General features: G+C 45.0%; 1 protein-coding gene across 1 annotated transcript in view; it reads left to right on the top strand.

Moving 5' to 3' along the window:
* DRC11 (dynein regulatory complex subunit 11) overlaps positions 1-15,472 on the top strand; it is a 114,730-nt gene that overhangs the window by 28,881 nt on the left and 70,377 nt on the right. The window contains exon 6 of the mRNA XM_081095716.1: positions 289-494. Within this exon, the coding sequence (XP_080951842.1) occupies positions 289-494 (206 nt within the window). The remainder of the gene's footprint in view (positions 1-288; positions 495-15,472) is intronic.

The raw sequence follows: 15,472 nt of genomic DNA, 5'->3' as shown, positions 1-15,472 counted from the left end.
GTGATTTATTTTTAAGGTTTACTGAATATGCATTTTTTCAAGCTAACTTACACCTCCCATTGGATTCTGGGAAATGGTGTGGCATGAGCACCATCTTTCCTCCCCAGGGCAGTGAATCACATTGACAAATGTTCCCGCCAAATCTGATTCTTGTGTCCTGCGTGTATTTCTCTGGGCCTTTGGTAATACACCGTTGAAGATATTGGGATAATTAATTCCCCAATGTCTAATATTTTCCAGCAGCTTTGTAACCTTTCTGATCTCAAACCTTTCTGCTTGTATTTTCAGGACCCGCCTCCTCTGTTTAATGAAGTCAGCGCTACAATAATCCAGGCTGAAAGGGTGACCTGCCTGCGGGATGAGCTGCAGATGAAGCATGAAGAGGACTACAAGACCGCCCTGGACACCATCAAGAGCCAGCTGCAACTAATAGAAGGTGCAGACATCAAGGAGAACCTCCGAGACCAGATCCGGCACTGGATCATCGAATGCAGGTGAGCATGAGTGGCATAGAGACCACGCCTGACTGCCTCTTGTATGTTTTCTGCACAGGAGCATGGTGATGTAGATTCACGAGGTTTTTCGGCTTCATTGTAGAAAAGTGAAATGTCAAGGTTACGAATTCAGGAACTAATTTTTTGTAATGCAATTGCTGCTGTCTTTTTCTTGAAACACAGTTTCTGTAACGCTTCCCTGACCTCGTGGACTTGAACATCATGCGCCACACCCCCATTCCTCCTCCAGGCAGTGTGGAGCCTTGCTTTGGGAGAAATAGCTGAGTGACCTGTGTGGTTAACTTCTCTGTGGGTCAGTTTCCTCGTCTGGAACAGGAGGACAAGACTCGTACCGCATCATGAGGTTGTTAGGAAACGCAGAGCACTTAGGCCTCTCTGTGTAGATCCTTGTTAGTCTGTTATATTGTGGCCGCCGGCCTATTCACACACCTGGCTGAGAACGGAACGGTACATGCAGGGCAGGTATTTGCAGTGAATGGTGTGGCCTATGGTGTCACGGTCTTTCATTTTTATTCCGGAGGAAATAATCTTAGGACGACTTGTGGGATCATGGAAATCTAGGGAGAAAGGCATTGTTTCCAATGAATTGTCTTCTGATTAAATCTTGTGGGATTATCATGAACACTTTCATTTTTATAGTTAATGCGGATGACATGCCCAATGTTCATGAACTTCTGCCATCAGGAACTCTTCCTTCTCTTGGGACTTCAGAGAATAGGTGTCCACAGAAATGTTTTCTGTCAATGGCATGATGCTTTACTTTTATATAGACATTTTTAAAATTTATCTTTATTGTTGAAAGTATTACAGATGTCCTCCTTTTCCGCCCCGTTGACCCTCCTCCTTCCCACTTCCTTCCCCTCCCTAGGCCTTCATCCCTCTATTGTCTGTGTCCAGGGGTTATTCATTTATGCATATAAATTCTTTGGTTGATCTCTTCCCTCTTCCTCCCCATTCCCTCTGAGGATCCTCAGTCTATTGCACACTTCCATGTCTCTAGATCTATTTTGTTTGTCAGTTTATTTTGTTCACTGGATTCCACATATACATGAGATCATGTGATACTTGTCTTTCTCTGAGTGACTTATTTCACTTAGCATGATACTCTCCAGGCTGTCTCAAGGGGTAAAAGATCCTTCTCTCTTTTTTTTTATAGTAGTGTAGTATTCCATTGTGTAAATGTACCACAGTTGTTTTTTTATCCACTCATCTACTGATGGGCACTTGGGCTGTTTCTAGATCTTAGCTATTGTAAATATGCTACTATAAATATAGGGGTTCATATATATTCTTTCTGATTGGTTGCTTCAGACTTCTTAGGATATATTCTTTGAAGTGGGATCACTGGATCAAATGGCAGTTTCATTTTTAATTTTTTAAGGAAACTTCACACTGTTTTCCATAATGGCTGTACTAGTCTGCAACCAGCAGTGTACTAGGGTTCCTTTCTTTCACATCCTCGCCAGCACTTATTTGTTGATTTATTGATGGTATCCATTCTGGCAGGTGTGAGGTGGTATCTCATTGTCACTTTAATTTGCATCTCTCTGATGATTTGAGCATTTTTTCATATGTCTCTTGGCCTTCTGTATGTCCTCTTTGGAGAAGTGTCTAGTTATGTCTTCTGCCCATTTGATTGGGTTGTTTGTCTTCCTTTTGTTGACTTGTATGAGGTGTATGAGTACTTCATGTATTTTGGATATTAATCCTTTATCAGATGTATCACAACCAGCATCATATTCAATGGGCAAAAACTAAAGCCATTTCCCCTAAATACAGGAACAAGACAGGGTTGCCAGCTTTTACCACTTTTATCCAACATAGTACTGGAAGTTCTAGCCACAGTGACCAGACAAGAAGAAAACATAAAGGCCATCCAAATCGGAAAGGAGGATTTTGGCAATGTAGCAGGATACAAAATTAACACCTAGAAATCATTGGCATTTTTATACACCAATAATGAACTTTCAGAAAGAGAAAATAACAATTCCATTTACCATTGCAACAACCAAAATTAAGATACTTAGGAATAAACTTAACCAAGGAGGTAAAAGACTTATACTCAGAAAACTATAGAATGTTGGAAAAAAAAGAGATAAAAGAAGATATAAGCAAGTGGAAGAATATACCATGTTCATGGATTGGTAGAATTAGCATCATTAAAATGTCCATACTACCCAAAGCAATCTAGACATTCAGTGCAATCCCTATTAAAATACCAATGGCATATTTCACAGATCTAGAACAAACACTCCAAAAATTTTTATGTAACCCAAAAAGAGCCTGGGTAGCCTGCAGCAATCTTGAGAAAGATGAACAAAGTTGGAGGAATCACAATACCAGATATCAAGCTATTAAAACAGCCAGTACTGGCACAAGAACAGGCATTTAGATCAATGGAACAGAACAGAGAACCCAGAAATCCACCCAATCCATTATGCTCAATTAATCTTCGATAAAGGAGGCAAGAGCATACAATGGAGTAAGGACAGTTTCCCAGGTGTTGGGGTAATTGGACAGGTACATGTGAAAAAATGAAACTAGATCACCAACTTACACCATACACAAGAATAAACTAAAAATTAATAAAAGATTTAAATGTAATTCATGAAACCATGAAAAGCCTTGAAGAAAACATAGGCAGCAAAATATCAGACATCTCATGTAGCAAAATATTTACTGATACAACACGTAGGGCAAAAGAAACAAAGGAAAAAACAAACAAATGAGACTACATTAAAATAAAAATTTTCTGCACAGCAAAAGAAACCCACATCAAAATGAAAATGGAACCCACTGTATGGGAGAACATATTTACCAGTGATATATAGACATTTTAAAATCAAATTTATTTTTATTTGACAAAACAAAGTAGAAAGCACTATGTACAATTACAACCCCAAATAAGCTAAAATATATAATGTATACACACACACATGTACACTGAGTGGCCAGACTATATGACCACCTGACGTTTGTAGGCAAATTAGCTATACTTTCGCACTGAAGTTGCTAGAGGGCCAGACCATTATAAATAGAGAAGCAGGTTGTTTACCATGACAGTAGAAGTGATTTTTTCTGAAGATATGGGTAAACAATGCGATTTAACAGCCTTTGAATATGGGATATATATATATATATATATATATATATATACTGAGTGGCCAGATTATTATGACCACCTCCATCAATACTTCGTTGGGCCACCTTTTGCCTCCAGTACTGCGGCCAATCTTCTTGGCATTGACTTCACGAGATGTTGAAAGGTGATGCGAGGAATCTGACAACATGCCTGATGAATAGCACTGTCCAGTTCTGTGAGATTTGATGGTTGTGGAACCAGCTGCCTGATGGCTCTTTTAACTTCATCCCACAAATGCTCAATTGGATTGAGATCTGGTGATTGTGGGGGCCACCTAAGCAAGGTAATGTCTCCCTCGTGTGCACAATACGAGCACCGTGGCATGGCGCATTGTCTTGGAAGAAACTATCTCCATTGGGATACGCCATCAACATGTTAGGATGAACTTGATCAGCAACAATACTTAGGTATGTTGTGCTATTCAGATGTTGCTCCACATGAATTAAAGGGCCCAAATCATGCCCCAAACCATAATACTGCCCCCACCAGCTTGAAGGGTTGTACTTATGCATGTGGGGTGCATGCTTTCATGCTGCTTCTGCCAAATTCTCACTCTGCCATCTGCATGATGCAACTGGAAACGTGACTCATCAGACCACATGACTTTTTTCCAGTGCTCAACTGTCCAATCCTTGTGTTCCTGTGCAAATTGCAGATGTTTTATCTTGGTAACTGCAGACAGCAAAGGTGTTCGAACAGGCCTTTGGCTTCCATATTCCATACAATGCAATGTATGGCCAATTTGCCTACAAATGTCAGGTGGTCATAATAATCTGGCCACTCAGTGTATCTATTCATACACACATTTAACTTATTAATTGTATGTTTGTATGTGCATGGAAATCTTCTGGAAGGATACACTAGAAACTGTTAGGGTGGCTACCTCTGCAAACTAGAGTGGTGATGTTGGCTTTTATTTTATATTCTCATGTGCTTTTGAAGTCTTTTTCAATAAGCACTACTTTTATAATAAAAAGCCTAGTTAAAAATATATTAGAAGAAAGACAAGCAATGAGTTGGGCATAATCCAAAATAAACATTTAAATTTTAAAACACTCTAATGTTTCAAAGTGATGAATGCAGTACCTGCATGGCACGGTTGGAAATCATCTTTTGATTAAAGACTAGGGAGGCAGGGGTTGCTTCTCCCACCTGAGGTCTGGGAGGGTCATGGGAGACTTCTGCAGGCCCTGATGTCACCCGGGAGCGGCCCTCCCAACAGTGCAGGGGCTCTGGGCTCCCTTTGAAGATCCAGGCCTGGCTGGCCGGCCCCTTGAGAATGTTCATCCTGGGGTCACTGACCTGACAGTCTGAGGCCAAGTCAGAGCAGCTCCCAGGGCTTTGCTGCGTGTAATTCACAAAGATGTAGTGGTTCTTCTCTTGGAGGAATGTAAGGTCGAGGGTGCATTTATCTTCTTAATTGGATTACATTGATCTGATTGACTTTGATAAAAATCCTTTTCCTTGCTCTTGTAAATCAAAGACACATAAAAAGCAAATATTGTCTTTTGAAACATGAAACATGATCAACCCTCAGGCTAAATTCCAGTAGGCCACACGATGGCAACTTAGGGAATTTCTAGAAGTTACAATTCGTGTATACTCCCACAATTTTAAATGCTTATTCTTAGCTAATCTATTTAATACTTACAGTTGCCAAAAAGGGTTATACCCAGATTTTTTTAAGTCAATTTTTAAATTATCTTAAAGGAAGTCTTTTTTTCCAGAGTTAAAAGTAATACATGCTCATTGCAAAAAGTTCATAAGACAGAGGAATTTAAAGAAGAACATTAAAAGCATATATAACTTTTGTATACAAAGGTTGCTACTGTAAAATTTTGGGTAAATTTCCTTCCAGTCTTTCCCTCTTGCATATACATTTTAATTGCAGTTTGATGGATTCTTTTTCTAATGTTTAAAAATTTTAAATTGTTTTTTCCCATGTCCTTAAAATGCTTTTCAAAAGAGGTTTTTAATGATTGCTTAACAGCCTAGTGCATGGATGCCCTAGTTAATGAATTATTATCTTTTTAATCTTTTGTCAATTGAAAAGAGAGGATACTATCTCAGTAAGCTCTTCCCTGTCATTTATCTGCTTCTCCTTGCGATGCCTTTTTAAGTGATCTCTAAATTATAATTATATATATACCAGAGGCCTGGTGCACAAAATTCATGCATTGGGCGGAAGAGGCGGGTGTCCCTCAGCCCAGCCTGCACCCTCCATTCTGGGACCCCTCGGGTAATGTCCAACTGCCAGTTTAGGCCCGATCCCACAGGGCCTAAACTGGCAGTCAGACATATCTCTCACAATACAGGAGACATTCCTCTCACAATCCGGGACTGCTGGCTCCCAATTGCTCGCCTGCCTGCTAGCCTGATTGCCCCTAACTGCTTCTGCCTGCCGCCTCATCACCCCCTAACCACTCCCCTGTCAGCCTGATAGACGCCTAACTGCTCCCCTGCCAGCCCGATCACTCCCAACTGCCCTCCCCTGCCAGCGCAGTCACCCCCAACTGCCCTCCCCTGCCAGCCTGGTCAATTTGCATATTACCTCTTTATTATATAGGATATATATATATATATGTATATATATTTTTATATATTTATATATATATATATATATATATATATTACTGATACCAACGCTTTATTAACATATCATTGCAATAATGACTTTCCAGTTGTCATTTGCCTTTTATTTTTTAACTGGCCGATAGGAAAGCTAGAGAGAAAAAGACACAGAAGAGGAGAAATACACAGTCCTTAAGAGCCCACTGCCCAGGGTCTACGACTCACTGCGGCCAGGCTGGCCCTGCTCCCTGGGCATCCCTGCTCGGACCCTCGGCGATAGTACCTGCTGCCAGGTTGTTGTGGGATTGAATGAGAAGCTGCAAATAAAGACTCAGGCCACACAAGCTTCCTGTTAAGGTTTTGAACTTTATAGGTGTTTTTCCTGTTTCAGATGAGATTTTCTCCAAATACTATTTTCTATTAATATTGGTTATATATTTTTAAACAATGTGCACCATCACCTAACCCAACTCTCCAGTGGGTTCAGATGGTTTTCCACTTGAGGCTCTGGGACGTTCTTGGATGTACAGTCATGGGAGAGCATGGCAGATACTTTCTCCCGTGCCAATGCCACACTCTGAGGTCTCTTTCCCTCCCGTGGAGCAGGCTGTCAGCTGCAGTCACCTCCAGGGCGCTTCACACTGATGCTCCAGGGACCTGGAATCTCTGGACAGGTGGGCATCTGAGCTCACTGTCCTTCCTACAGGCCAACCTTTTTGAAATAACGGTTTTTGTCAAATATTTCAATCTTGGAAACATGGTTTCGGTTGGAGAGCACTTCAGTTCATCAAGCAAACGCCAGCTTCCTCTCCTTCACCTTCCGCCCCTCCTCATCCTCCCAGAGTCGGACTCAAATGTGGGGGTATATCGCCTGTAATTCACCCCTGGTCTCTTTTGTCATTCTGGTGATTGGGTATGTTAGGTGAGTGTTAATTTAAAATGATAATAATAATATTTATTGGGTACTTATTGTGTGCCAGGAATTCTACGTGCTTAACACATTAACTAATTTACCCCTTTTATTAATTTGCTATTGTCACAGTTATGAATTACCACAAACTTAGTCGCTTAAACCACTAGAACTTTATTTCCTCCCAGTTCTGGAAGTAGGAAGTCTGAAATCAAATCGAAGTGTCAGCAGAACTGCATTCCCCCTAGGAGCTCTAGAGGAATGTCTATTCCTCATCTCTTCCAGCTCCAAGAGGCTGCCAGCATTCCTCGGCTTGTGGCCACATCACTCTAGTCCAGTGATGGCAAACCTTTTGAGTTCGGCGTGTCAGCATTTTGAAAAACCCTAACTTAACTCTGGTGCCGTGTCACATATAGAAATTTTTTGATATTTGCAACCATAGTAAAACAAAGATTTATATTTTTGATATTTATTTTATATATTTAAATGCCATTTAACAAAGAAAAGTCAACCAAAAAAATGAGTTTGTGTGTCACCTCTGACACACGTGTCACAGGTTCGCCATCACTGGTCTAGAGTCACACTTTCCAGGGTAGTAGCCATGAGCCACATATGGCTGCTGAACACTGAAAAGGCGGTCAAGGACACTGAAGATCGGACTGTTTAATTTCAATTTATTTAAATTTAAGTGTAGACAGGCACATGCTATTATGGATACCATATTGGACAGCACAGTCATGGGACACTTCCTTTGGAGAAACATCTGCTACAGTTGCTATTTCTTTTGGCTTGGGTCCTGTTATAAACCATCATTTCAGTTTCAAGATCCATCAATAAGCTTCATTTAAAGTATCATCACAGACAACAGAATGGTGGTTATGAGAGTGGAAGGGGGTGAGGGGGAGGATGAAGAGAGTAAAAGGGGTTGAATCTGTGGTGATGGAAGGAGACTAGAGTTCAGGTGCAGAGCACACAAGGCAATATACCGATGCTGCATTAGAGAATGTTATTAACCAATATTATCCCAATAAAGTAATACAGATTTAAAAATAGATGGACAGATAGATAAAAAATAAAGAAGTAACATCAAAAAGGAAGTAATAAAGTGTCATCTCACCTTAGGGTGAGAGGGGGAACCTGCAGCCCAGGGAGCCGCCTGCCCTCAGCCAGGCCGTGGGACCGTGGGCTCTTGTCTCTGAAGAGGCTCCGGGCTCCCCCTTGGCTCCCTCACAGGGAGCAGAGCCACCTGAGTGGCCATCAGCTCTGGAAACCAGGGCGGGTCCTAGGCCTCCGGGTCGGCTATGGAGCGTTGCCGTCCTCCCAGCTGCATCTGTTGCTCACTTGTTGGACCCACGCCTGACGTCCCGCTCACCCTTCAGTCCCCAAACAGGCCGATGGCTCCGGGTTGGCCCGTGCCAGTCCTTCTTCCGCAGGCCCCTTTCCATCCATGGAATCTTAAGGGATCTGAAAGGGATGGAAATTAAGTAGCCTTGTTCCACTTTTAAAGCCAACACACAATCAGAAGTGATGGTTAAGAGGAAGGGCTCTGAGGTCCTCAGCAGGTGAGCCTTGCTGGGAATTGAAATGCCACTGCCTTCTAATCTCATGATGTAATGGTATCTATTCTGTTAGCATAATTTTAAAAATCCATTATAAATCTCACACACGCGCACACACGCACACACACACACCACGTAGAGCTCTTAGAGCCAGGCTGCCTGGGCTCAAATTCCAGCTCTAGCATTTGCTGTGTGACCTTGAACCAGTTACTTGACCCACCTGTGCCTCCATCTCCTCATCTTGAAGTGAGGGTATTGGTATTACTAGCTCTCACTGCAAGGAAGGATGATGTAGATCAATACTTCTAAAGCCTTTGAACAGTGTGCAGCACAGGCTGCATCTTCAGTGAGGATGTTCCACGTGTAGGAAGGCGTTCATTCTCAGACACACAATTTGCGGTTCATCCCTGCGTCTGCGGCCTTCCTATTCACTATTCACAACTGTGTCTTTCCAAAACGCTGTGTTGTTGCCAGTCTCGGGGAGGAGGCTGGGTGAGAAAGGGCTGTGAGGGGTGGGGGTGAGAGGGGGATAAAACTGAGGGATAATAACAGAGCAGGCAACCAAAATATAGACAGTGAGGAATGTGCTTCAAGTCCCCAGGGCAGGGGCGTGACATGTCCAAGATCACCCGCAAACGGACATTCTTTCTGGAAGAGGTCTTGGAATGCTTTGTTTTGTTTTTTCATTTTCAGATTTACCCTTTGCATACAGCTCTGCAAGTCAAGGTTTGTCGTTTTAAGGCAGGTGGGCCTAGGGGCCTGTGGACTCCTGTCTCACCCCGCCCCCCAGGTTGTGCCAATTTCAGCCCCAAATCCCTGGAGGGACTGCAGAATTGATGGCCATTGGGAAAAGGAGTGCTCCCAGCCCAGCAGGCACTGGGCAAGGCAGGAATGGGCTGGAGTGAGTGGTGTGTTTGGCGCGAAGGAGAATGTCAGGTTTCCTGTTTTCTTGGAGAAGTGTGTATCTCCTGCACACATGGGAGGCTGTCTCCTATACACATAGGAGTACATATCTCCTGCACACGTGGAAGTGTGTGTCTCCACACATAGGAGTTCATGTCTCCTGCACACGTGGGAGGCTACGTGGGTCGCTCCTAGACCACGGCCTGCCTGGCTTCCATTGCTGTTCACTCCTGTGGACACTGACAAAAAATTCTCTTTTGATGCCACGGGTCGCTCCACTGCTCGTACACGAGGGACGGTGCCAGGTGCGTCCCACGGTTGCCCTTATGGGACTCCAAGGCTTAGAAAGGTTGAGTAAGGTTTTCCGGGGCTCGAGGCTCCTGAGAGACGGGACTTGATTCTAAAAGGCACAGTGCCCCCAAAGCACATTCGTTCTGAGCACTCCAGCCGCAGCCCTGTCTGTGGGCCCCGACTGCCGCCACCGCGGAGTGCACTGTGTCATCTTGTGGGAAGGATGGCGATGGCCAAGGCCACGGGACTCATTAGCTACAACCTGTGAACCCGGGGCTCCCCTTGTTCCTGACCCCATCTCTTTCTCCTGCTTCCAAGCACCTCCACACGGAGCTGGGGTGGGTTCTGCGCAGATAGAAGGAAGGGAGAGGGGCATGATGGGATTTGAGGAGCTGGCTTGCCCAATTATTTTGTAGACGACAAAGTGGGCTTAGGGAAGTCAGGGAACTTGGCTAAGAACTTGGGTAGTTACCGGCAGACTGAATCCTGGGCTTTGTGTGGAACTGGAATTGGGTCTCGAGGGCGGCTCCGAGCTGTTCTCTGAGGACTTGTAAGACATCAAAAGAAGCCACCAGCATGTTGACAATGGATGCCTTTGGGTAGGGGGACCGTGGCTTTGTTCGGTTTTCCCTTTACATTCCAAGTTTTCCACATGGAGTATGAGTGACTTTCAGGATGAAAAAGAAGTTTTAGAGGAGGGTGGGAGAGGGGTGGGCGCACACAGGGAGGTGTGTGAGGGGCTCATTATTTCCTATTCCTCCTGCAATGTTTTCAGTAAATTCTCAGAAGCATCTGTGGTCCTTCGGTGGAGATGTGAACGTGCAGGTTACTCGGATGAGAAGGCGAATAACATTTTTCTGCCAGTTGTTTTGGTGGAAAATGAATGGGGGCCATAAGGAGAGGAGGGATGGGAACTGAAGGTCCCAGCATTCCCGCCGAGGCCGTGGGACAGGTGCACCCCCCGAGCAGTCGCCTATCTTGATGTCCGTTATCGCAGTAAACCCGATTAAGAACACGCAGCAACTATAGGTTCTTGCGGTTTCTCCAGGCGCCGGCCTGTTAAAAGACAGGCCCAGGGCTCGTGTGCAAATGCAGTGGACACACTCGCTCTCTGCGGCCCACGGTCTGTTCCAGGGGATACTGCTGCTCCCTGCAGCGTGCCTCTCTCCTCCCCTCTGGATGGCAAGCCTTCGGGGGACAGGGCTGTGATGCCTTCACCCCGTCTTCCCTGACCCTGCTCAGGGCCAGGGGGGACAGCAGATGCTGAAGATCCTGATAATACTGTCCTGAATGTTGAGCCAGACTGTGGTGCTTCTACACTGGGGCCCAAATCAGAATCAGCCGAAAGCTTGTCAAGCACCGAGTTCTGGGCCCAGCCCCGGAGTTCATTGGCCGTGGGTCTCAGGTGGGACCTGAGAGGCTGCGTTTTGAAGTCACCTCCCACACCCTGTATTGACTTGCCATTCTGTGTGTGATAAGAACGCTTAACATAAGGTCTGTCCTCCCAGCTAATTTGTTCACTCACACGACCCTTTTATTGACTATGGGCTCCATGCTGGGTAGCAAGCGGGTGTCCAGGGCTTCCTCATCTGTATGACTGACACTTGAACCCTTGACTAGCACTTCCCCTTTGCCCTCCCCTGCTCGCCCCTGTCAACAACCTTCTCCTCTCTGCTCCTATGCGTCTGAGTATTTTAGGTTCTTCATGTAAGTGTGTCATACAGTGTTTGTCCTGTGCTTACTTCACTTAATGTCCTCCAGGTTCATCCATGTGGGAGCAAATTGCAAGATTACCTTCTTTTTTAAAAAGTATATTTTTAAAAATTGATTTCAGGGAGCAAGGGAGAGGGAGAAAGGGATAGAAACATCAATGATGAGAGAGAATCATTGACTGGCTGCCTCCTACATGCCCCCCACTGGGGATTGAGCCTGCAACCCAGGCATGTGCCCTGACTGGGAATCGAATCGTGATCTCTTGGTTCATAGGTTGATGCTCAACCACTGAGAAACACCAGCCAGGCAGATAGATTTTTCTCCTTTTTGATGGCTGAATAACATTCCATTGTATGTATATACCACATTTTCCTTACCCATATAACCGCCAATGGATATTTAGGGTTTTTCTATCTCTTATCTGCTGCAGTGAACATGGGGGTGTGTGTGAAAGAAAGAAAGAACTCACTCTTTTTTGTTTTCTCCCTTCCCCACACACTACTGTCACACTCACACATCAAGCAATTCCTGTGACACTGCCCTATAAAAGCCAACCAGCTGAGGGCTCAGTCCCACAAAACTGCCCCCCAACTTCAGGTGCCAGACACCAATTCCCGGATGTCACCCATACTACTGATTGATTGGCTATAAATCACGGCTTCTACAAAAATCTACTTGGGTTTGATAATCTGCTAAATGGCTCACAGAACTCAGGGAAACACTTATATTCACTGGTTTACTATAAAAGGATGTGATAAAGGACGAAGATGAACAGCCGGATGGAAGAGATGTGTAGGGCGAGGCCCGTGAAAAGGGGCGGGGCTCCCACGCCCTGTCCTACATCACCACCCTCCCAGCACCTGGACAACAAACTCCACAACACAGAAGCTCCCTAAACCCACACTTTTGGGATTTTATGGGGGTTTCCTCATGTGATCATGATAGATCATTAACTCAATTCCCATCCCCTCTCGCCTCTCTGGAAGGTAGAGGATGAGGTTGAAATTTCCTAGCTTCTAATCACTGCTCCATCTTCCTGGTGACCAGTCCCCACCAAACTTTGCCTCATTAGAGCAAAAGACACTCCGGTCACCGGGAAATTCCAGGGGGTTTCGGAGCCCTGTGTCAGGAACCGGGGTCAGAGTTCAAACGTTAGCTCCTTGTGCTCTTATCACTTAGGAAATGACCAGGGTTCCAGGAGCTCTGTGCCAGGAACTGGAGCAGAGACTAATATGTGGTTTTTCTGTTATTTCACAGTCTGCATTCAACTCTTCAAGATCTGATTTTCTTTCCTGTAGGTAGATACCCAGAAGTGGGGCTGCTGGATCGTATAGTAGTTCTATGATTAATTTTTTGAGGGGCCTCCATACTGTTTTCCATAGTGGCTGCACCAACTCACATTCCCACCAATAGTACCCATGGTCTCTTCTCCATCCCCTCACCAACACGGGTCTTCCATCTCTCCAATGGTGGCCATCCTAGCAGCGTGAGGTGACATCTCACTGTGGCTTTGATTTGCATTTCCCTGATGATCAGTGAGGCTAAATACCTTTCCTTGTACCTGTTGTCCAATTGTATGTCTTCTTTGGAGAAATGTCTGTTCAGGTTACTTTGCCCATTTTTTAAAAACGTGTTATTATTTTGTTTCTGTTTTTGCTATCAAGTTGTGGGAGTTCCTTATATATTTTGGATGCTAACCCTCTATTGTATAGATGGCTTGCAAATGCTTTCTCCCCATCTGTAGATTGCCTTTTTATTTTGCTGTTTCCTTTGCTACTGAGAAGCTTTTGCGTTTGATGAAGCCCCACTGGTCCATGTTTGCTTTTGTCGCCTGTGTTTTTGGAGTAGAGTTTGAGTTTCTTATGAGCTTCCAGGAGACACGGATGACCCTGGTCCGGGGACAATTTGCATATTACCCTTTTATTACATAGGATTATTTTCTTAAAGTAGCACATGAGACGTGAGTTTGAAACATACATATCTGAACATTTTGTTAGTGTGCCCTTTTCCTCCTCTTTTCTAAGCTTCCTAGATTCTTGAGTTAGAGAGGGGAATGACGCCTCCCTTAAACTGGGAAGGTTGGTGGGTGAGTAATGCCTGGGGTTATGAACTGAGTCTGTGCAGAGAGACGGATGGCAGCCTATTTAGTGGGAAAATCTTTCCATTCCTTCCTAAAGGCGTGCTCTTGCCTGGGTGTTAATTTTTCTCTACACATAGGTATTTAAGACAGAGAGGTGAAATTAAAGCGGCTGTCTATTTTCTCAACCCAATCACAATAGTGAACTGTAATATATTGTCCGTTCTAATAAGATAAAAGTGGGCGGGGATTGGGCAGGGCGGTTCCTGTAGGATTTGAGCAGGCACAAAGATAACACCTTCAGATCAAGAAGGGGGCTTCTGTCTGAGTGGTAACTGCTTGTGATGCCCGCTAATAAGTAGACACATCGCGGGATAAATCAGATTGTGTAATGGGCCACTAAGAAACTGCCATGCTCCACACACGCCTTCTTCCTCCTCTCCTTTGAGGGATGGAGGACCGTGGTAACTAAGTCCATGTGCAGCCAATTGCCTTTATTGAGTGTCAGTGAATTTATAGGCAGCGAGTGACACTTCTGGGGGCTTCTGTGCAGTGGCACAAGCTGCTCTCTTCAGAACGCAGGAGGAATTTATGAGCCTGCTGACATGAACAGAGGTGACGGGATGGCTTGGGGGGTACCAGCCGGAAACCCCTCCATCCATATATTTTTCATACTTGATGAAACACAGATAAATCTCTGTCCTGCGTGTCTGAAACGGTAGGACCCGCTGAAGCGCAGTGTCGGGCCTCGGGGGGGAAATGTATCACGTTAGTGGTCCTGCTTTCTAAATCACCGCCAACTCTGGAGCCAGTCATTCTCACATTTGTGCAAAAATGTTTGACAATATGCATAAATTTTTAATAGGCCCCCACTTTACCAAATGTTCTCCACCTCGGACCTGCTCACTGAGAGTTACAGGGCACGGGTGTTTTTCTCCTCAGGCTGCCTCAGTAAAAGAACAGACAGGCAGATGGCTGTGTGGAAGGCATTTTTATAAGAAAGTAACATGAATCACTGAGTGGATTCTGTGAGAAATTAACATCGCCCTTCCCCCACCAGCCTTTGTCACATGCAAATCCTAGAGTTTCCAGAGCTGAAAGGAGCTTTGGAAATTGGCTAATAGGCACACAACACTTATTGTTCAGTAACTGAATGAATCAACCTTGTTGCACTGTACCACGTGGCGGAGAGGGAAGCCGGCCAGGTTCCCACTGCAGTGGCGCCGTTGGCTCACATCACGTCGCTAATTAGTGGCAGGAGCCCCAGGTCTCTCCATTTCCAGGAAAGTACTATTTTCATTACACGTCTAGCCCCCCTAGTGCTTCTGTCTCACATCTAAGGCCTTATTTTAGGGCTTTGTTGCTGGAACCCAGCGGTATATGCTTTCCGTGGCCATGACCTTGGCCGTGCCCTGGAGTCCCGGGGAAACTGCTGGGCGGTGTAGCCGAGCCTGCAAGTTCTTGAGCTGCTCAGAGCGTGCATCTGCTTGGACACGGCTCTCGGACTTGCTCAGGTCTTGCCTCCTCGTCTGCTTCCCTTCTCTGACCCCGTGGTAATCTCAGTGAGGCCCACGGCCTTCAGTTCCATCATACTGTTGACTCCCCAAGGCAAATCTCCCGTCCAGATTGCTCTCTTAAATTCTAGATGTGGAGACCCAGCTGTCCAGATGTGGGACAGCACAGCTTCCACATGTCCAGAACTATGCTGGCATCTCACCCCTCCAGTGGCTCCATATAAGGCCTTTCCCTCCCCAGTGTATGTGAACCCACCCACCCAATCTCAGCCCAACA

Source organism: Myotis nattereri (genome assembly GCF_964212035.1).
Source record: "Myotis nattereri genome assembly, chromosome: 7".
In the NCBI taxonomy this organism is placed as follows: Eukaryota; Metazoa; Chordata; class Mammalia; order Chiroptera; family Vespertilionidae; genus Myotis; species Myotis nattereri.
The sequence above is the reverse complement of the archived record's forward strand: the minus strand, read 5'-3'. Positions and strand labels throughout refer to the sequence as shown.